Raw genomic sequence first — 23,239 nt, forward strand, 5'->3', positions numbered from 1 at the left:
TTGTCCCTTTATCTGTAGAAGAAGAATTTTCACAGCCGCATATATACTTTCAGAAATCAGAGCCTGTCGGAACCTAAACTGGTGTTTCCAAACCGTTCAATAGATTATAATGTAGGAGAGAGGATGTAAGCATGAATTTTTGGTATTCTTGTGGGTTACATAATGATGACATTGATGACCACAAGGCCTATGCATAAACTATCAAAATAGAATTTTAAAAAATTATTTTATCAATACAGTTGAATTCCCATTGTATTAATTTATGTTTCTGTCTCTTTGTCTAAACTTTGAGATCTTGAAGGCCCCTATGTCTTCTCCTTGTTTGTATCTTCTCATAATGTCTCATGTTACTTCCTTAGAAAACAACGCAATGTCTCAGAGGTTGTTTTTTTAAATAAGTAATACAGCTATTAGGAAAATTCTAGAAAATTATAAAAATAAAATCATTCATAATTACTCCACTCAGGTATGGGATTTTTTTTCACACTTTATATTTTTCTTCTTTTTTAATGGCTAGTAACATTCTTTAAAACAATTTTTAAATTCTTTATTAAAATATATTTTCCCGGGGCGCCTGGGTGGCGCAGTCGGTTAAGCGTCCGACTTCAGCCAGGTCACGATCTCCCGGTCCGTGAGTTCGAGCCCCGCGTCGGGCTCTGGGCTGATGGCTCAGAGCCTGGAGCCTGTTTCCGATTCTGTGTCTCCCTCTCTCTCTGCCCCTCCCCCGTTCATGCTCTGTCTCTCTCTGTCCCAAAAAAATAAATAAACGTTGAAAAAAAAATTTTTTTTTAAATATATTTTCCTTTTAAATTCATTTCAAATAAATTTAACAGTAAATGCTATGTTTTACTTTAAAAATTTAAAAAGATATAAGGAAAAGAATAAATTATTCACAATCCTATTATCCAGTGATAGCTTACATTTACCTCTATCTCCATATCTACATTTTGTAACTAAAGTAGGATAATATTTTAGTATCCTATATTATGCTTTTCTACATATCTATTAATGAGTAATTTACTACATCATTTAATATTCTTTAAAAAGATAAAGTTTTATATCTGTGTAACTTACCATCCTATATCTTTAGGAAATCATTTAGGCAGTAGGGAACATCTCTGTTTAAATGTTAACAAAATTTCTTGCCAACTTATCCAACTTTATTTGGGAAATAAGGAAACAAAGGCTTACTTCTTTTTAAAATTTTTTTTTTCTTAAATTGAGCTGATACATATTAATTAAATTTAGATCTCTCTGCTTGCTCCACTTTTCTGGCATAACACTTGTGCCAAGAAAGAAACAAAGAAAAAGGAATATTTAGCCATTTGAGATAAGTATAGTCCTTCTCATTTGATATGAAAAATGACTTCATAGTACTACCTTCTCAAATACGATTTTCTGTAATATTATGGTGATAAAATACATTTTAGTTAAACTGGTGGAATAGTAGCAATAATGAAACACATATTTAGCATGTTTAATATTTTATTTTTCCCTGCAGATGAGCAAAGATATTAGAATTGTTTACCTGGGGATATGATATAGAAGAAATCTTTAAATTCATCCATCCAAACTTCTGCTAGTCTCCTGTTGTTTTTGTTGATGACATGACCAGTGCCACCAGGGAAAGTGTAAGGAGTTGCCTTCCGAAAAACATGACCAACATGGGAGCAAGTCACAATCTCCAAAGAGCCTCCACATTGCCAAATCTGTGGAAAAAAAGCAATCATATCTCAATCATTGTACATAATGCAGTAATAATGTCTGACAAGGAACTGAGGCTAACTAAGGCCAGATCTTTAGATCTTATATGGCTCAAGCAAACCTCAGATGGACACAAAATTTAGAACTGGTATACTTAGCTTGGCAAAGGATTCTAATTTAGAAGAACTTGATATTTGTAAATATTGTAGTGTTGGACTTGTAAGTTTCAATTATTTTTTTCATTGCCTTTGTTAAACTACCAAATTTTCAGTTTCTAGTAGTTAACCTAATCGCTACTTAATAGTATTTAGTATCTAAACTCTGCTATGAATTAATGAATTTATTATACGTGTTAGATGTCATGGCTAAATATCTAAATTTGTTTAAAGCAAAATCAATTATACTCCACTCATTTTACTCCAGTCATTTTAAATGACTGTCAATTTCAGCTATCATATACTGCCAGTATCTTACACCTTTGGATATAGTATTCTTATTAAAATGTGCTAGGACTCCTTTATATCCACTCACCATCTATGCGTCCTTCAACATCTATCTCCAAGATCACTTCTTCTAGAAGGTTCTGTAGGGAGGTTTTGTAGTTGTGACTTTGGTACTTTAAACATCCTTTCATGAAGAACTGATTACACCGTCTTGTAAGCAATTGTTTACTTCACTATCTCTTGTTCAAAACTGTAAATTCTTAGAAAACATTTGCCTATATTTCTTGGTGTCCTAGATTTACTGTGCAGTTGAGGCTAATTATTAAGTATCCCTAACACATTTATTTCTATAAAATTACATTATTTAGCTACAGGTTATACTAATAGCATATGTGTATATGCATGCTATCTATAAAATATACTAATACACACACACACACACACACACATATATATATATATACAAACATAGAACACACACTCGTATGTGTATGTTTATTACATACATGTAATATATTGCATATGTGCTACAGGTTGTTTATCCCAATAAACAAGTCATAGTTATCATTATGTATTGGAAGCATTGTTCTTTTTTTTAATGTTTATTTATTTTTGAGAGAGAAAGGGAGAGGGAATGAGTGGAGGAGGGGCAGAGAGAGAGGGAGAGAGAATCCCAAGCAGACTCTGCATTGCCAGTGCAGAGTCCCGTGCAGGGCTTGAACTCATGAACTGTGAGATCATAACCTGAGCCGAAATCAAGAGTTGGATGGTTAACTGACTGAGCCACCCAGGCTTCCCTGAAAGGACTGGGTTTTATATGGTAATTAACATTGTTCTTTTAAGGAGAACTGCTTATTTTTGAAAGGTAAAGTTTTCTCCAGTTGACCTCTCAAGCAATATTCATCTTAGAAGAGGGCTGTCGTTGAGCTTGGGTAGCAGTAGAGACACTCAATTTACCAGAAGATGGAAGATGCTAAATGACAAGTTATATTCATCAACCGGCTTGTACATGTGTTGTACATTGCATTACATGTGCAATCTATTCTTTCTCATTTTCTAACTGTCAAAACACCATAATGCTAACAGGAAAGAAGTTTCAGCCTAACCTAAAATGTAAGAATAAAATATAACTGAAATACAAAAGAAGAATGGAACTCGCTCTTACCCTCAAGACACAGGATAGAGCTTTCTTAAATAATCAAAGTATTTAATTGATTGGTAACTCTCTCATCTTTGTAGCATTAAATGTATAAACCTTCTTGGAATTATGAAATCCTTACACTGTTCTATTCCATTAAAATTGAGGAAGTTGATCCTTCTATCAAAGACAAATCAATACTTTTGTGTCAGTCAACTTTATGCCTAACTCTGTCTTAAGAACTTCACTGGTCTGGTTCTCCCTTTGATTTTTACCTGAGATGTTGATAATTTTGCTCCTTACTACACTATGACTACCTTCATATAATATCTGTTAAAATCTCTTATCTTTTTTCTTTTATGTTTATTTATTTTTTAGGGAGAGTGACAGAGCATGATCCGGGAGTGGAATCTGAAGCAGGCTCCAGGCTCTGAGTTCAGCACAGAGCCCCATGTGGGGCTCGAACTCACCGGTCAGATGCTTAACTGACTGAGCCACTCAGGCACCCCAACCTAAAATCTCTTATCTTTCAAATAGATTCTTAAAGAGATAAACAACTAAAAAGATTACAAATCCAACAAAAAGTTCTTCCCTTGGTCCAAAGTACCTCATTTCTGTTTCCTCTCACTGTAAATTAGCTTCAAATGTTTATTGATATGCCTTGTTTCCCTTCCTCAATTTTCATCCATCTCCCTATGCATAGTGAAATGCTGTTTGTTTTTGCAGCTCCCTCAAAACTGCCATGGTGGAAAACACAAACTTTTCCCTTGATGAATATCTATCTAGCTGACTCCTCTGTTAGATTGTCTTGCTTCCCTCCCAGTACTTCAATGTTTACATATTTTCACTGTAATATTTAAATGTTAGCCTCCACCTTCCTTTACTAATTCTCCAGGTGGTCTTATTTACTCCGATGACCTTACATAGGATCTGAATACTCACAAAGTCAACAGTGACATCTCAGCTCAGACCTCTCCTCTGGGATCCAGAGCTGAGCATCCAAACATTTACTGGGTATCTCCTCTTGTGTGTCTCAGATACACATAAATAAATACGTCTGAAGTGGAACTGCAGATTCATCCTGGCTTTGTCAGCCAGGTCTTACTTTCTTTCTTTTTTTAAATAATTTTTTAAAATGTTTATTTATTTTTGATAGAGAGAGAGAGAGAGAGAGAGACAAACACATAGTGGGGGAGGGGCAGAGAGAGGGAGACTCAGAATCCAAAGCAGGCTCCAGGCTCTGAGCTGTCAGCACAGAGCCCGACGCGGGGCTCAAACTCATGAACTCCTAGATCGTGACCTGAGCTAAAATCGGTGCTCAATTGGCTGATCCACTGTCTTTTTAATCATCAATAAATAGTGCCACCACTTACTCATGTGGTCAATCCAAAAAAAAAAGGAAAGAAAAGAAAAACTAAATAAAAGAGAAAACAGAAGCCTCTCTCCCTTGCAAACCCTAGAAGTCATTATTGATTTCTCCTTTTTCTATCACATATTATTTATTTTTTATTAACATTTTATTTTATTTTTGAGAGACAGAGAAAAACAGAGTGTGAGCAGGGGAGGGGCAGAGAGAGAGACGGAGACACAGAATCCCAAGCAGGCTTCAGGCTCTGAGGTGTCAGTACAGAGCCCAATGTGGGGCTTGAACTCAACAAGTCTTGATATCATGACCTGAGCTGAAGTCAAGATGCTTAACCAACTGAGTCACCCAGGTGCCCCTTTCATCACTTATATTTAATCTGTTAACAAATCCTGGCTTTACTATCTATAAACATAATTCTCAGTGTATCCATCTCTCCCTGTCTCTCTGTCACCATCCTTGTCCTAATCACCAACATTTCTTGTGGGTCAATTGCAATGGACTCTTAACTGTCTTGGTGCTCTCACTGGTGCTTCCTATAATTTGTTTTGTACTGAGAAATCAGAGGAGTCTTTTAAAAATTTAATTATTTAATTTTACTTCTGTGTTTAAATACTTCAATGGTTTCTTACTGAACTGTGAATATAAACAAAATCCTTTAGGCAGGGCCTCTCAGACCCTACATGAGTCTCTCCTTCTATCAATAAGCACTGGTGATCCTGGCCCTCTGCCATTTCCTAGAATAACAAATCTCATACCCTTGTACACACCGAAGACTCACCAAGGGCTTTCCCTAAACCTGGAATACAATTCTGTCTGCCCTTCACCTGACTGCCTCTTTCCCACACTTCTCATCTTAGCTAAAACATCACTGCATCAGACAGCTCTTCCCTAATTTCCACATTTAAAGGGTCCCAGCCCAGTTATCTTCTGCAATGGCACCTTGTATATTTCCTTCTTGGCTTATCACAATCTGTAATATTTGTATTTGTTTTGCTGTGCATCCCCGCCCCCGCCCCCCCCCCCCCCCCCAACTAGCCTGTAGACTCTAAAAGGGCAGTGGAGCTATCTGGTCAATGTTGCACCCCTGAGCCAAACCCAGTGCTTGTTACACAGGAGGTATCATTGCACGTTGGTTGAATGAAAAAATGGATAACTCAAAATTAACTTCCAAGATTAATATTAAAAAAAAGCGTTCCTGGCAGATGATGAGATGAAGTAGACATATTTTGAAGGGGTTTTAAATAGCATTTTTTAAGGAAATACTCTGAGTATCAATCTAAGCAGAGTGGTCAAGTAAAATCAAATGCAATGGTTATTTAACATGCATTGGGAATTGAGGACGTTCTCTGGGGGTTACAACACAAACAATTAACATTAGACATGGTTGATGGCTTATGAAAAACAAGGTGGCTAGATGACACAATCTTCCTTTTTAACATTATTAAAGGAACCCTTTGGCTGAATTCACATTATCTCTCTCTGAAAAGCATGATTTAGTGAAGTACTCAGGTATTTGTACTGTGACCAGGCCATTCCACAATGTGCCCCTAGTTCAGAAGAAATAGCATATGCTGTGTTTCACCTGGAGGGAATTTCAGATATTCTCTTCATTGTGCCCCCTCCTGTTCTACAGATTAGGCATGAATGAAGAGCCTCTTTCTTCCTTCAACCAACTTCTATAGGGGAGCTCTATGAGTGAAGAAGAGACCGGCATTTCATTCCCTGCTAGATACTTGCTGAGCAGTACAATCAGCTGACTACCCTGGTGTTACCAGAAGAACACAGCCCAATGTGGTGAGTGAGTTTGTGGGAAAGCCTAGAGTGTCAGGAAAAGCATGACGCTAATAAAATAGGAAACACTTACGTCCTAGAGAAACCTGAGGTGGTCTGGGACATATTGGACAGCTTATTGTAGCAGAGTTGGTAGGTGCAGTGATACAGTGATCCTGGGAAGTGGTAGTCTTTGGAGACAACTGAACAAGACTTTAGTGGTTCCCAAATGCTATAGATCATGGAATATAGGAGAGAGAAAATGAGCTGTGAAACTAGCAATATGGCAGATCAGCAAGGAGACGTAATATTGAGAAGGGCAGTTGGAGACCACGTAGGGTGAGAAAGAAACTAAGATTTCCCTCTCAAAAGGCCCTTGGAAAACAGAAGGGATAGAAGGTGAAGCTGAGAGCACTTGTGAGAAAACAGTGAAGCTGTGTATACAAGACTCATGGATGGTGGCCCCTAGCAGCAAGTGGGACCACACTGAGCAAGTGGGCATCGTAAAACATGAAATCAGATGAGACCTCACATTTCTCTAGCCCTCCTATTTGACATACCCTGGGGGATCGGCAACCCGGAATACCCTGCCTTCTCCCTTCCAAGTGCTCATGTCAGCACGGGCCTAGGAAGAGAAGAGAATCTGAGGTATGCCCTGCTTGTGAAATCAAAGCCTGAAACGGAGCATTACTAGTACTTTTAATAAGTGGAAGCGGCTGGAAAGCTCTTGAATCTGTCCTAAATGACATCAGCATTGGAAATGGATACTCCTCAGAGCATTTTGCAATGATTGGAGGGAAAAAAATCATTTTAAGTTTGTGCTTCTCTAAATTTAGGCTGTTCAATAAGCCCTGTTGCCTACTAATCAGGGACTGAAAATTGTCTTCTGAGTCCACACTTTACCTGTTAGCAAATACGGATTAGCACTGTAGCTGGGTAAGTGAGGATGCTTTATTTCCACTCTGTCACTTCTTGGCCCTACCCTGGTTTGTAGGCTTATTGGTTCTATGCCCTGAATATGTGCACAAAAAGAAGGATACCTAGTTGGAAAATGTTCAAAAATTGAGTTCCGTTAGTCTCTCTCCTTTCCCGCCTCATAGGCAAAGGTAACGATACATGAAAGTGTTGATTTTTTATTATCATGCTAACTTGCAATGAGACTCTGTGTGCACATGTACAGGCATAATGCAGTAATGGCTGTTGACTTTGAGACACAAAGCAAACTTGCCCCTGACTGTGACTCTCACAGATGGAGGCAGTTCTTAGGTATATTTAGCAGAGGTAATGGAGGTAGAAGTAACTGTTCCATAACTCAGTGACTACTGGCCCGGGCTTGGCTTGTGAGTCATAGTCTACTGACTCCTGGAATAAAGTGAGAACGTCTTGCATTGCCACTAGTGCTTACAGAATGTGTGGATTAACACTTATATTGCATTTCTCAGGTAAAGCCTCTCCTCAATATTTGCATGAAAATGAAAAGATCAAGGTAAGAATGCATAACGTTATGTATTAGTTAGGCTGATATCTGGTCATAATAACACCCAGTTAGGTAATATAAAAGCAAAACACTTAATTGATCAAATACGGAGCAAATAGGGGGCGCCTAGGTGACTCAGTGGGTTAAGCATCTGACTCTTGATTTGGGCTCAGGTCATGATCTCACGGTTTGTGAGACTGAGCTCCTCGTTGGGCTCTGTGCTGATAGCATGGAGGCTGCTTGAGATACTCATGCTTTCTCTCTTTCTCTCTCCCTCTCTCTCTGCCCCTCCCCCACTTGTGCACACCCGTTCACTCTCTCTCTTAAAATAAACAAACACTAAAAAAATATTGACCAAATATTGACCTAAGTACTCTGTACTTAGTAGACACTTCAGTAATGTGAAAGAATTAAGACATAAACAGTTGCCCAGAAAACTACATGATTAAATATTAAAGTAGGAAGAACTCACGTTGAGTGGAGACCCAATGATAACATAATAATTTTCCTTGGTGTTATCTTCAATAAATATTTCAGAAAAGGGGAAGAAATGAAGCAAAGAAAAGAGGAAGGAAAAGTATGACATACTCATTAAGAACTTGGGCTTGGAAATAAGCAAATAGTTTTCCTAGTGGTTCTGTCACTTACTATCTGCGCATATTTGTAAAACTTACTTAAGTCTTTAAGGCCTTAATTTTCCCACTGGAATATAGGCATAATAATAACTACTCCCTAAGACTCAAATAAGATAGTGTATATCAAGCGCTGTGCCTGACACTTTACCTGGGAAGAAGTTAAATGTTATTTGTATATTATTTAACTTCCATTGTTGTTTAGGGAAACCAATATCTGTAGATAATTTGCTTATTGTTGCTTCTTAAAAAATATTTTCTTTTAAACCTTGGTAAGTTTTGCCTCCATTTTTGCCTTTTATTTGAATTGTAATATTAACGCCTAAGGATTTAGGTACAGCACAGAGTTTAAAAGAATAGCCAATTAGTTTCCAATTAGAACACTACATTTTGTTCTCTGAAATTATTTTACAGTGTCTGAACGAACAGCATAAACTGAATAAAACATGATGTCTCATCCACACAAGCATGTGATGTCCAAATTACTTTGTATCACTGAGCATATCTGATTGTTATTTTCCAGGCTTCCAACAGATTAATACTTGTATAGTGTATCTCTCTCAAGTAAATTTGACCATGTATGAAATACAAACTGTCCTTTTATCCACAGAGAATTGAAGCCAGCTAGTTACTTGTTTTCTTTCCCAGATATTTTTATGAGTGCCTTTTGATGATGGAAAAGGTTATTAATCAAAATGTAAAATGCCCATTGCTCATTTGATTATCTACTTGAGTTTCTTCCCCCAGCTAGAAGACAATTAACTAACATACATTATTCTTTTCATGTTTTTTGGCACCTACATCAGTGACATTTTAATTAAGGTTCGTAAACTTCATAAGCTCCAACTTTGCAATCTCAGTTCTAGTGCTTCTCCTTCTAATTTTACACCTGTTGTGCCAAATTCATGCAGCTGCTTGTTTTTATACTAATCTTTATGCCCCTGCCCCCAACCCACACACATACTATCTCTGGCACAAAGTCACTGTTTACTATGGCCTTAGTAGCAACCACAATATACCACAGAGGCCACAGAGCACAATAGTTATGATGCTACAGGCTCTAGCTCCTGAGGTCATACCCTAGCCCTGACACTTACTAGCAGGGTGAACTTGGTGACTTCATCCTTCTGTGCTTCAAGTCTCAGGTAAGAACACGAGACTAGCAGAACCAACTGCAGAGAGGTTTGTTGTGAGGATTGAGGCAGTTCGGCGCTCGCAAAGATATTTAGCCTTTATGTGAAAAATTGATTGAAATGGAGCAAATAGAGAGATTTCTTTAGAGGTTATCTCAGTAATCTAGGGAAGAGATGATGATGACTTGGACCAGAGTGATGATAATGAAAACAGAGGAATGTATTAGCTTAAAAAAAACTTTTTTTAATGTTTACTTATTTTAGAGAGAGAGAGAGAGAGAGAGAGAGAGGCAGAGCATGAGCGGGGGAGGGGCAGAAAGAGAGGGAGACACAGAATCCCAAGCAGGCTCCAGGCTCTGAGCTGTCAGCACAGAGCCTGAGACGGGGCTCGAACTCACGAACCACGAGATCATGACCTGAGCCGAAGTCAGAAGGTCAACCAACTGAGCCACCCGGGCACCCCTGTAATAACTTGATATAATTTGGGGAATTAAGATTAATAATTAATGTATGTGTTTTTCCTTTTCTATAGGCCTTGTCTATGGGTCCCTATTAGGCCCAACCGTACATTTTGTTTTGGGAAACAGTTCTCAACTACCAGATTTCATGGGTCTCAGGTTCCACTGACTCACAGCCGTTCCTCCTCATCACATCACCCCATGCAGCTCTCAATTCTATACGGACTGTCATCTTATAAAATGTTCTTGTGTGTGTGTCTGTGCATGTATATTTATGTGTATGTATGTTTATGTATATATACACTATTTACATATAGTAATCTTATCTCCCCATCCATATTATTATCTCTCTGTGGGGAGTAATACGTGTTTCACTTTATGAAATTGAATTCCATCATCACATGTTTTACTTCATGAAATCAGCATAAGTCACATATAGTAAAAGACAAACAAACAACAACAACAACAACAACAACAAAACACACACACACACAAAAACCCAGAACTTAAATTTACCATTAAATCGGGGCTTACAAGGTTTAAGATGTTTTGCTGATCTTGGTGCTGATATATACTGACATGACTGATTAATCTATTAATAGTGATATAGGGAAATCTAGAAAATTACACAGCATACACAAAATGTGTCTACCGTGAGATGCAATTAGAAACCAAACGTGATTCCTTTTCTCAGTTCTGGCAAAGGGAAAACTGAAATAAAACAATGATTACTCAATTTTCAAACTATTTCATTCTACGTGTATTGTTTGTTGTGAATAATCCCTCTCAGCACTTCAACTCTCCACTTTGTTTATACATATTCAAGTAGACTGATGACAAATCCTTTAATCTTACAACAGAAACAAAGTCTAAAAGAGACTTCAGTGAGATCCTGAAGGCACTATGGTCCTTGATAGGTTAGCACAAACACAAGAGGCACAGAAGTCATTAATCGAAAGGGGCTGGTACAAGGTGTTCGGTAGTCATTTCTATTTACTCTTGACATGAAATTTTCCAGTTATTCCACATAGTTGTTTTGACTGGGGGGAATATCTGCTTTAATTGGTTGGACTCTTGACCTAGTTTTCACTCCACAGTATAATTGGGGAGATTTATGTGATCTGGAAGGGCACTCTAGAGCTGGTATTGTAACATCTCAAGATAAAGACTCTTGTATGCAAGCTGCTGTACGGCCTTTAAGTGTGCACCTGAGTTGCAAGAGATCACAGAGTCAACATGCCCAAGGAATCTACCCACTACTGGATAATTTAATGCTTAAAGCAAAAATAATCATTTTTATGGAAAAGAAAAGAAACCATCAGGTTCGAAATTGGAAAGCTATATTCTTGACTTGAAATAAAAACTGATTATAGAAATTGGAATAAGTCACTTAATCTTGAGAGGCCTCAGAAAACTCACATGTAAAAGAAGAGGAACTGAGGTTGATAATGGCTAAATTTTCTTCCAGATTTCTAGGATTCAGATTGATCCCTTTGTATAGGGTATATGACCACTTTTAGACATCATTTTTAGATAGGAATGACACATCTCCCCAAAATTTTAATCAACATTTCCCTACTTAGGCAAGTTGACTTGATTTTAGCTGTATTAGAAGTACATGCTGTGTAGATATTATTCTTTAAACATGAGAAAGTATGAAAGGGATAACACTATAAATATTATGAGGCAGTCATTGTGCGTATGTGCATGTTTTGGGAGTGTCCTATTTAAGAAAGGTCATAAATGTTATAAAACAAGGGAAATCACAAAAGTACTTTTCTTCTTTCAGAGAATTTTTCAGGAAACCACTATATATTAGAGTACTGTGAAGATTTTATTTTATTTTCATTTTTTATTTTTTTAATTTATTTTGAGATTGAGAGAGAGAGAGAGAGAGAGAGAGAGAGAGAGAGAATCTCAAGCAGGGTCCTCACTGTGTCAGCACAGAACCTGATGCAGGGATTGATCTCATCAACCATCTGATCATGACCTCAGCTGAAATCAAGAGTTAAATGCTTAACCAACTGAGCCACCCAGGAGCCCCAGAGATTTTATTTTCATATCGGTATTAAATACAGACAATCCTGAATTGAACCTATACTATTTCATATTTCCCATCAATTTGCTACAAAAATATCTAGTTATCAAGTACTTTCCCTTCCAAAGTACTTTTCATCCTTGGACATCCTGAATCTGTGATCTCTTTCCAACCTAGAAATACATTTCATGAAAGCCTCAAATTCAAAATGGATGCTTTTACACCTACTCATTTTCTATAGGACCTAACACATTAATCCTGAAATAAGTCTGCCTTCCTTTCACTCCCCTCCCGCTCCCTTGCACCCCCAACTCTCAAGAGTCATTTGCTAAGTCTTTGGCAAAGCGACAACCCAACCATCTTTTTACTTTGCCTAAGACTTAGCAAATGACTCTTGAGAGTTGGGGGCGGAAGGGAGAGGGAGGGGAGTGAAAGGAAGACAAGGAAGGAGAAAATAGTGAAGAAGAATGGAAGGGTGTGCTTATACTGGGTGTGGCTGGAAGTGGGGGAACTGTTTTGGAATAGAGCTGAGACAGTTTGAATATGAACCAGTGTGCATCAGAGGTAGGGTGAGATGGTAGGGGTTACAAACAGGATCTTTTTAATCTCATCTCCCGCTGTCCTCATATACAAACACCCATTCCCATCAATTAAGATGCATAGTAGAGATACCTCCAACATATACACACCAACATTTTATAATGTACATTCTAGTATCACCTTTTGCCTTCCAATGACTTCCTCTGCCTTGGAGCTGTCTGACCTTCAGAATTATAGCATATGATGGCCACTGTATTTCTCGGTGTCAGGAGAATTGTAACTTGTCATTATTCCCCATCTTATCAGGACTTCTGATATTGAAGAAATTCCCAATTCTCCTCTAGATCCTGATTGTGTTATGGCAAATCTTGTATCTTCCGCTTAAATGACATGTATGAGTATAGCAGGCAAGAAATGAAGAACATAAAACAGCCTACCAGATATTGCAAATCCTCCGTAATATAAGGTGGCTCTGCTTAAGAAAATTAGTGTCTAGCTTGTCATATTTATAAAAAAGTATTGCTTTTTATATTAGCATAGATTACTACAAGCAGATTAATTCATAAAAAAAGAGCAAGAGAAATAATACGTGAGACAGTCATACTCTTTTATCTTTCAACTATCAGTTTTAAAGCGTGATAAACACTAGAGGTTTTGGAAGTATTTTCAATGCATTTAAGGGGAATATTAATGAAGACAAAGGTACAATTATTGGAATTTGTGCTTTCCTCATTGTATAATTAATCCTATGAATAAATCTTGAATGTGGAAAAAAACTGTATTTAGATGCAATTTTTGAGAACTGGAGAAAAAGGGTCTGTGATTTATTAAATGATATTTGGGTCAGATATTTTGCATTTTACCTTGGTGTCCTCCCATGTTGGATGATCTGATTGCCTGTCAGATACTAGTAACATCTGCTGCTTCCAGCCACAGAGGGGCTCTTGGCAGCTGCATGAAGCTGCCCTAGAATCCATGCCAAAACAGTCCTCTTTGAATATCAGTAGACCACCTGGGTACCCAGCTGCAGTGTGTGACAACATCTCCTGCCCTTTTTATGGATGCCAGAGATACTTAAAAAGTACTTGAATGGGGTAAGGGAAGAACCTTGGTACCTCAGAAAGAGTTATCCTTCAGTTACTTGATATCTCTATCTATAAACCGTCCACCTCCCTGGTTGCGGCCCCAGGATTTTAGATTAAATGAAATTTCCTGTGTAACTTGTAAAGTCCTCCAATGCTTTTCAAATGTATGGCCCTGAGAAGAGGAAATGACCTCTCCCCTCTCAAGCATTTTCCCTTAGGCCTTGGCTGCTGTCTTTGACAAACAGATAGTAGCCATTAACTTTGTGATAAGCACCATGCTGGGCTCTGGGGCTTAGAGGAAGAATAACCAAGCGCGGCTCTCTGTCTTCAAGTAGCTTGCAGCCCTGTCTAGTTGTGAGTGTTAGTACTGGGCACATTAAAGTCCAGTCATCAATTTGCATTTGACAGTTGAAGAGTAGTCTGTCCTGCCTACAACAAAAGGACTGTTTTAAGAGGCACTTATCCTAACAGTCATCCTTTCATGGACAGGATTTTCTTTTCTTAGTTTTTAGTCAGCTAGAGACATTTTGTTTCTTGTCCTGGACCTGAGACATTTTTATAGGAAGCTATAAGTTTTGCCTCAGATAAATACTTTCCCTAGGGAGCACATATAAAGCTCTAATGCTATCAGTGGAAAACTATGATTCCCTTCCAAAAATCACCTTACAGGCATCTTTTTCTTTTTTTCTTTTTTTTGGTCGTAAAATGCTTAGTGAGATAAATGTGAAAGATATAAAAATATCCATATTGATGTCACCTCCAGCACTCATTACAAATACCCACAAGACCCACCGTGAAGGAAAATAATATTGTACTTTGACGGTTTTTGATCTTTTAAAAATAAATTGGTAGTAGTCATTGTAGGCTGTATTACACTTTAAAAGGAGAGTGAAGAAGCCTGAAAATAGTCACGTTTAGCATGTTACTTTGCTCACTTCGTCACAAAAAAAAGAGAGTGCAGGGCAAAGTTTATTTATCCAGATATGATGTTTAAGCACAGTGAAGGTAAGTTTCCAGTCTCTTTCATTAGAATTGCAAGATGTTACTGTTTTGACATTTAAAGATTGTTTAATAGGGAACATCAATGCTCGTTCACATGCTTGCTGAAGATGTGTTTAATCCGAAACTTTCTCCTCTTAGCAAAACCTGTTATCAGGACCATCGTCTCTGGAGAGAATTTCTGGCTTTCTACTTTTTTTGAATTCAAGAACAGCTGACCTGACTTTCTATGCATTTCCACCTTGAAACATCTCATATTGCCCTAGTTTCTTCTTTAGGAAAATGAGTCAACTCTCCCTTCCAAAATTAAACCCTGCCTTTGGGATCTTGAACTCAGAATAGGGGAGGACTAGACTAGGAGCAAAAGACATGAGCTTGATGTTCAGCCTTGCCAATTTCTATTTACATGTCTTAGTTTCTTTGAAATTTAAAATCATTAGTTAAAGAATAAGACAGTAATGGGGCACCTGGGTGGCTCAGTCGGTTAAGTAGCTGACTTCCCACTTCAGCTCAGGTCATGATCTCGCAGCCAGTGAGTTCAGGTCCTGCATCGGGCTCTGTGCTGACAGCTCAGAGCCTGGAGCCTGCTTCAGATTCTGTGTCTCCCTCTCTCTCTCTCTGCTCCTCCCCCACTCACTCTCTCTCTCTCTCTCTCTCTCTCTCTCTCTCTCTCTGTCTCTCAAAGATGAATAAATTAAAAAAAAATTAAAAAAAAGAATAAGACAGTAATGGCTACTCATCCACAGTGTTCTGGTACAGACATGGTGGAATAATGAGCACAAAACTTATAAACTAGGAAGTGTTGCACAGACAACTTTTATTATCTCTATAATAATCTTTCAACACCTGCAGGTATGTATCTCATCACTTGTGCCTTCTTTCTTTTTCAATATCACCTACTTTTTCTACTCTTTCCTATAAGCTTACATTTTATTCTACCCCCTATGATAAAATAAAAGGATAGTAAATACAAAAGAATTAGTTTGGTCATATTTACCCTTTAAGTTACTATGTGTTTTCTTTCTGATTTGCTGGGAACTTCTTAAAAAGTTATTTTGTCTACATATCTTCACAATCCAATTTTCTTCACATCTTATATTCTAGTATCTTGATTCTATCATCTGCAACTGCTCATAAAGTTTTTTTATGAGCTTTCATTATTCTTTCTTACTTCTCTGCAACATTTGACACTGTTGACAATCACCATAACTTTCTAAGTTTTTTTTGATATATATTTGTTCTTCTCTGACAGCTTTGACTTAGCATTCACTTTCTCTTTTATTCTCCCACCTCTAAATGTAGGTGCTACCTAAGGACATGTCTTGCTCTTCTGCTCTCCCTATTTTCTTTCTTGGCAAACTCATTGATCCTCACACGCTCATTTAATTATAAATTCTGTAAAGCTAACTCAAATCTGTCACCTTCCCTATACTTTGCCTCCACACTTGCAACACATTTCCAACTTCTTCAGGTACATCTTCAACTTTTCATGACCTTAAAGAGTCAAGAGTTTCTATTCTGTTCTCAAAATGAGGAACGGAAGCGTGTAGCTCCTGGGGTCTTCTCTAAAGGGCCAGAAAATGATCTGGAGCATGATCAAGGAGCGTGAGTCTTACATCAGTCTTAATCACTATCCAAATACATCATTATAGAATTTCACTTTGCTCTTGAATAATTTATTTATGGATTCTTATATTAACTCAAGAATTCTAAAAGGTCTGATAATTGTTCAAATCCCAATAGCTTTGGGGCGCCTGGGTGGCGCAGTCGGTTAAGCGTCCGACTTCAGCCAGGTCACGATCTCGCGGTCCGGGAGTTCGAGCCCTGCGTCGGGCTCTGGGCTGATGGCTCGGAGCCTGGAGCCTGTTTCCGATTCTGTGTCTCCCTCTCTCTCTGCCCCTCCCCCGTTCATGCTCTGTCTCTCTCTGTCCCAAAAATAAATAAAAAACGTTGAAAAAAAAATTTAAAAAAAAATCCCAATAGCTTTGTTTGACCAGTTAAAAATACAGATTATGAAGTTGATTGGCCAATTAAAATACAGAATTTAAATATAAACATAAAGAACATGGTTGACCAATTAAATAGAGAAAAAATACAAAATTGGAATTGCATATTGCTGGACTATGAAGTAATGAAATAAATAGAAAAATGTAGTCAAATTTTGGATAATGGAGTAGTTCGTGCAGAAACATATTTTAGCATTCAGACACATAATGATGAGAAGTGCTAATAATTCTACATCAATTTTTTTTAATGTTTATTTTTGAGAGAGGGAGAGAGAGAGCACAACTGGGGGAGGGCGAGAAAGAGGGAGACAGAGTATCTGAAGCGGGTTCTGTGCTGACAGCTGAGAGCCCAGTGTGGGCTCTAACCCACAGGTGGAACCCACAGAGCCATGAGATCATGACCTGGGCTGAAGTCGGATGCTTAACAGACTAAGCCATCCTGGTGCCCCTCTATACCAAAATTTTTATTTCAATTTTACCCTATTTGCAGTGTAAACCAGTGGCTACTTTGATTGTAAAGGATTTTAAAATTTTTCAATTCATCAAGTTTGAATTTTTTCAGATGTAGTAAAACTATTAATTTGGATTTATTTTTACGGGTCATTTAAAAAATATATTAAAAATCTACAACTACCAAATAAAATAAAATTAAAAAGCTTAATAAAATATAAAAGTATAATAAAAAAAGTTTAGTAAAGTTTAAAAACACAAAGATACAACATAAAGTATCAGACTACCTTTCAAATGATACTTAAAACTGACTTTTATTGGTACTTAATACTCAATTTCTGAACAGTTGAATCCAAGTCTTCCCTCAACATTATTTCACACCTTCAAAAGAATCATTCCTAGTATCTAAAATCTGTTATTGCTGAAATCAGTCAGCCTTATTTAAATAAATCTCATAATTGGTTTCCTTTTTTAACTACATTTCTGGTTGACTAGAACAACAGTAAAACGATTGGTAGTCATGTACTTAAGATAGACATCACTAAGTGTGACAGTATAATCATAGCTTAAGATGTTGCACATTTATTGCTGTAGTTACCATAGAGATTTAAATTTAGCTCTTTAATAAAAAGTGCATGAATTCAATTCTGAATGCATTAAGTTTGGCTAGCAAGGTGCACTAGGTTTCTCAACTGAATGCATTTATATAAAAACAACAGTTTTGGAACTCTGTCCTAAAATTTTTTAATGGAGCAAATATGGGCTTATAAAAATAATAGGCTCAATTTCATGAGTTTTTAATGGATACTTCATTAATTGTCACTTGAATCGTAGTTCCGCAAAATACGTATTTCATGATTTAGTTATATGTTATTCATGTAATTTTCAAGAGGGAAAATAAAAGGTGGGGAGACCAGATATTCTAGCCTAAACTTAGGTATGGCTCCAAGCACAAAGCAGGGCCACAGGAATACAGATCTGAGAGCTTGCCAGTTTCTAGCCCCTGTTCCTCTCCTCTCTCCTTGTCTACAAGACAAGACCCTTGGATTTTTAATTTATAGATTCTTCCCTGACTATCCTCCATCACAGAAATCTGTCCTTCTTTTGAACTTGATGCACTTTATATCTGAACTTGCAGACAATACCTAGACCATACTGGACTCTCTAAGAGAGATCAAGAACCACATCTCTTATATATAACAACCACACTGTGGAATGCAGGTCTAAGTTTATAACTGTATTTATTGATGGGTTAAATGAGGGGAGGTTGATACCTGGCTGCTACAGAGAGGTAACCTGAAGTATAATACAAACATTACAAAGGGCATTAAAGATAAAACTAAATCTATGGGGGAGAAAACTCCTCATATATTTAACCCATGCTGAGACGTATTATGATCATATATGTGTAAAAGAATTCTACAAAGTGCTATGTAAATGTAAAGCCTCATCAAAAAATAAACACCATTTTTGTTCATTTCTACATCTCTAGTAGCTAGTACAGTGCTTAGTACATAGCAGGTACATATTAACTATTGGCTTAATAAATCAATCAACCAAATATTGTTCTGAGAGACTGATTATTTCTTAATCCTTGAACAAGAAACCTTTCCTTCTCCAAAAGCCTTAGGATATTTGTGATCTTATTTGGAATGAGAGAATTCAGCTCATCATTTCATAGTTGTCTAAGGCCTTTTGTATTTACTCCATCTTGCATTCTGCTCTACCTTGAATATTTTCCCTCAGAATAAATCCTTGTGCAGCTGGATTCTTGCTGTCAGTTCGGTCTTAGCTAAAATGCCTCCCTAGAAGTCTTCCCTGACCACTCTAACATAGTGCAGGTCTCCACCTCTCATATTATTTTCTTCAGTGCACTTGTCGTTACCTGAAACTAAGGGATTAATTTTCTTTACGGATTTATTGTCTATCATCATCCTCTAGCATAAGATCTAAATTACCATGAGTATATTTTCTGAACTAAGTTCGCACACTTTATTTGAATTTAATGTCAGGTTTATTTCTTTTAATCAAACACAGTATATGTCAATGATTCTTCGAATGTCAATACTAGAAATCTGTTTAGAAGTTATTTAACTTGCCCTTTCCATGAAGAAAAAATAGAACCTTAATTTGTAAAATAAGTAGTTTAAATCTAATTCACAGCAGCACACATTTAGATACAAAAAGAAAGTTAAACATTTCATTATCAGAATATTTTAGATGCCCTTCAAATGTAAATCAGTAGGATAAATGCCTTACTTCTCAGGACCATTTTTTAATGATTAAGTACACTTAATAGGAGGTGTTAGTAAGCTTAGCCATAATGAAAGGTGTCAAACTTTTCTGTGCAATACTTCTGATCAAATTAACATTCTTCATATAGCTCTTTTTACTGCCATAAATTCAAACAGTTAAACTGAGGTCTTTCATATTTAGGATCAGAAGGATCATAAAGATTTTTATAGCTCATGTGGGTGTGCATAAGATATCTGTACATGTTAGCAGAGAAGCGTCAAAAAACAGTCACAGAATTGGGGTGTGTTTCCCAACATTTCACATATTTGTGTCTAATACTGATTGTTAAGTTTCTCAATGCACTAAAACTCACTGAAAAAGCCAGGTATACCTGGCTTATTGATATATACAGGGAAATTCTGCCTAGAATGTTTGAAATATTCCTGTATTTGTTAAAGAACAATATTGCCAAATATGCTGTTATCACAGTTTGGAAATCAATAGCTTCTTCTTGGTGTACCTTTATTTCCATTAAACAGTTTAATCCAAGAAGATTGAACAAAACTTAGAATGATCTTTAAAAAAAATATATTTCCAATGTGTATTTCCAAATAAAATTATAAAAATGTAATTCATCTCTGCTTTATACATTTATGGAAACAAAAATGTATTATTTTATATCATTTTAATTCAATTTCTTCCTCTTTCTATGCATTTAATTCCTATCCATGTTCCAGAGTTTCATAATTTCCCACTTCTCTGAATTATCTGAGCCCCAATTCCTTCAGGATGTCTGGTGAGCATCACTCAGCACTCATTTGCAATACAGACATTTATGCTATAAACTTCTTAAATACATACATTTTTTATCACATTATATCCTTCCTTTATAATAACTACTACTAAAGATGCACATTCCGGGTCTTCAGAAATATTTAATTATTCACATTCACCTAGACTTCTTAGATAGATAAATAGATAGATAGATAGATAGATAGATAGGTAGATAAATGGATAGAATAGCAAATAGAGTGTAGACAGAATGGGAAAGACATTAGATGAGTGTATTTCCAGGTTGGTAAATATAGTACACGTTTACATTTTCCAAAGAAACACTCACGTGATAAGACTGTGAGAAGTTATGAAAAAGAAGCAGTAAATGTTAGTTCGAGAAGGCTTTAGACTGTGAAGGGTACAGACAACACAAAAAATTATTTTCAAAAAAAAACACTTTAAGAGATAATTAAGTGACTATTAAAAACAGTCAGGGATTAATAACAAGTTCTGGCATCCCTAAGTCTCCTACAATGCCTTATATTTCTAAAAATATGTCTCCATGTAGTATGTTTGGAAGGTGAAGAATCATGTCAATGACCATCCAATATAGGTTTATTCTCACATCTGGTTTTGTGCGCCAGAATAGTTTAAATGAAGAGGTATAGCTACCACATCAAAATAACCAAGCCTTAGACTATTACAAGCTTTAAAAGCCAAACAAGTTCTGTTAATGTTTGCTAACATTCTTCTAAAGTTTAATTAATATATAATTTCCTGTTATTCACCTGTTTTTTCTAACGAACCATATGAAATCAGGTATTTGTTGTAATTAACATTCAAAATAAAATTCTAGAACATTTATTTTGGAAAAATTGAGTCCTCTATAGACGGCTTAATTGAATACCATATGGCTCCTACTGACCCAAATGCTTAAACATATGTAATAGATGTAATACAGTCTTTAGAAACAATGTCTCAGCTACCTCTTACCTGGAGATATTTTATTCTGTGGTTTTAATTAAATAAAGAATAAAGTGCTTGAATAAAGAGATATGTTTAAACAATGGTTTAGGGTAGAGTGGTTGCCCAGATGCCAGAAGAGCTAATTATAAGCACAGAAGCTAAACATTTTTAGGTTTAAGTTTAAGGTTTATCTTGCACCAAATAGGTAACCAGAGGAAAGTCTGATGGACCAAATAATCATTAATATTGGTTTATAGTCTTTAATGAGTCTACATATGAACATGATCTCATTTATGATCTCCTAGTTTTTTTTATTTTTTTTTTTATTTTTTTTTCAACGTTTATTTATTTTTGGGACAGAGAGAAACAGAGCATGAACGGGGGAGGGGCAGAGAGAGAGGGAGACACAGAATCGGAAACAGGCTCCAGGCTCTGAGCCATCAACCCAGAGCCTGACATGGGGCTCGAACTCCCGGACCGCGAGATCGTGACCTGGCTGAAGTCGGACGCTTAACCGACTGCGCCACCCAGGCGCCCCACCTAGCTTTTTTTTAGAAAAGAGGTTATAAGGGTACACATTTTCACTTATGAGATGAATAAGTTCTGTGATCTAACGTACAGTATGGTGACTATATTTAATAATGTTATATTACATACTTGAAATTTGGTGAGAGTGGATCTTAACTGTTCTTGTCACACACACACACACACACACACACACACACACACACACACACAAGTGACTATCTTAGGTGATGGATGTGTTCATTAGTTTGATAGTGGTAATCATTTGACAAAATATATTGTCAAATCGTGTTGGAAACTTCAAATATATACAATTTTTATTTGTCAATTATACCTCGACGAAGCTAGGGGAAAAAGAGGCTAAGATATCTCTATATTAACATGAAGAAAGTGCTTTATTATATTTAAAGGAAAGGGTTCCACAAAATCATGTCCACCCAAATTGTGGACAACACATGAATCTGGTGAGATTAAGTTCACTTAACTGAAATATTTCCATGATAATCCAGTTTCTGTGGCCAAATAAACGAACACAGTCAAGTTTTACACACTGATAATCCACTCTGCTCAAATTTGCATGAAATAAATTTTATAAAAGGCAGAGTTCTAAAAAATAATTAGATTTTTTTGTCTAAAGTGATTTCTAACAAATTATCATAACTGAAATTTTTACTTGTCAATGTTTGAATTGTGTGGACATTTCTAGAAGTTCTTTACTTTCTTTAAATACTTTCAAGAACCTGGATACTATAATCCCCAAAATGTCTACAAACTTCTTTGGCTCATTTACCATACTTTTCTGTTCAGTAAGAACCTTTGCCTTTCATTTTTCCATTATTTATTATGTCAGCTCCATTTCTTTTCCACTTCATTGCTTGTGCAATTTGGAAATAAATGGATTTCACATCATAAGACATTCTACTTGGTTATATCCTTCAGATAAATATACTGCTGTTTTCATTGTGATTTGGAAGAAAAAGAAAATTGGGGCATTTAAAGAAAATTCCATCCTGCTGATTAAAATGTTGGTTATTGACAAAATAGCTGATATTTAAAGGGTAATGATAATAATAAAATTTATATTTCCATAGTATGGTAGAGCTTATTGAAAAGTTCAATAAATCTCATTTAATCCACACAATTTGCCCTGAAATTATTAGACTCTGATAAATATGGTATTTAAAAGTAACTGGGCTAAAATGTAGTGAGAATCTAGACTAAAGTAGAGAGGTCTACAGTTGACTAGATACCATCTATTACATTTTCCCTTCATTTCTTTCTCCTTGGAGGATGTCTGCAGTGTGTGTGTGTGTGTGTTCATATTTTTACAGCTTTATTGAGTATAATTAACATATATTGAACTGTATATATTTAAACTATGTATGCAAAACCATCACAACAATAACGATAAATGAATACATCCATTACCCACCGAAGTTTTCACGTGCCCCCTCCTTCCACTTCTCCTCTCCCATCCCAATAGCCTATTCCTGGACACCT

At 36.5% G+C, this 23,239-nt stretch overlaps 1 protein-coding gene across 1 annotated transcript in view; it reads right to left on the reverse strand.

Annotated features, from left to right (window-relative positions):
* The window catches only part of GALNT13 (polypeptide N-acetylgalactosaminyltransferase 13), a 474,931-nt gene that overhangs the window by 174,119 nt on the left and 277,573 nt on the right, over positions 1 to 23,239 (reverse strand). Inside the window, exon 7 of the mRNA XM_047871401.1 lies at positions 1,529 to 1,709. Within this exon, the coding sequence (XP_047727357.1) occupies positions 1,529 to 1,709 (181 nt within the window). The remainder of the gene's footprint in view (positions 1 to 1,528; positions 1,710 to 23,239) is intronic.

This window comes from Prionailurus viverrinus, chromosome C1 (genome assembly GCF_022837055.1).
Source record: "Prionailurus viverrinus isolate Anna chromosome C1, UM_Priviv_1.0, whole genome shotgun sequence".
Lineage (NCBI taxonomy): Eukaryota > Metazoa > Chordata > Mammalia > Carnivora > Felidae > Prionailurus > Prionailurus viverrinus.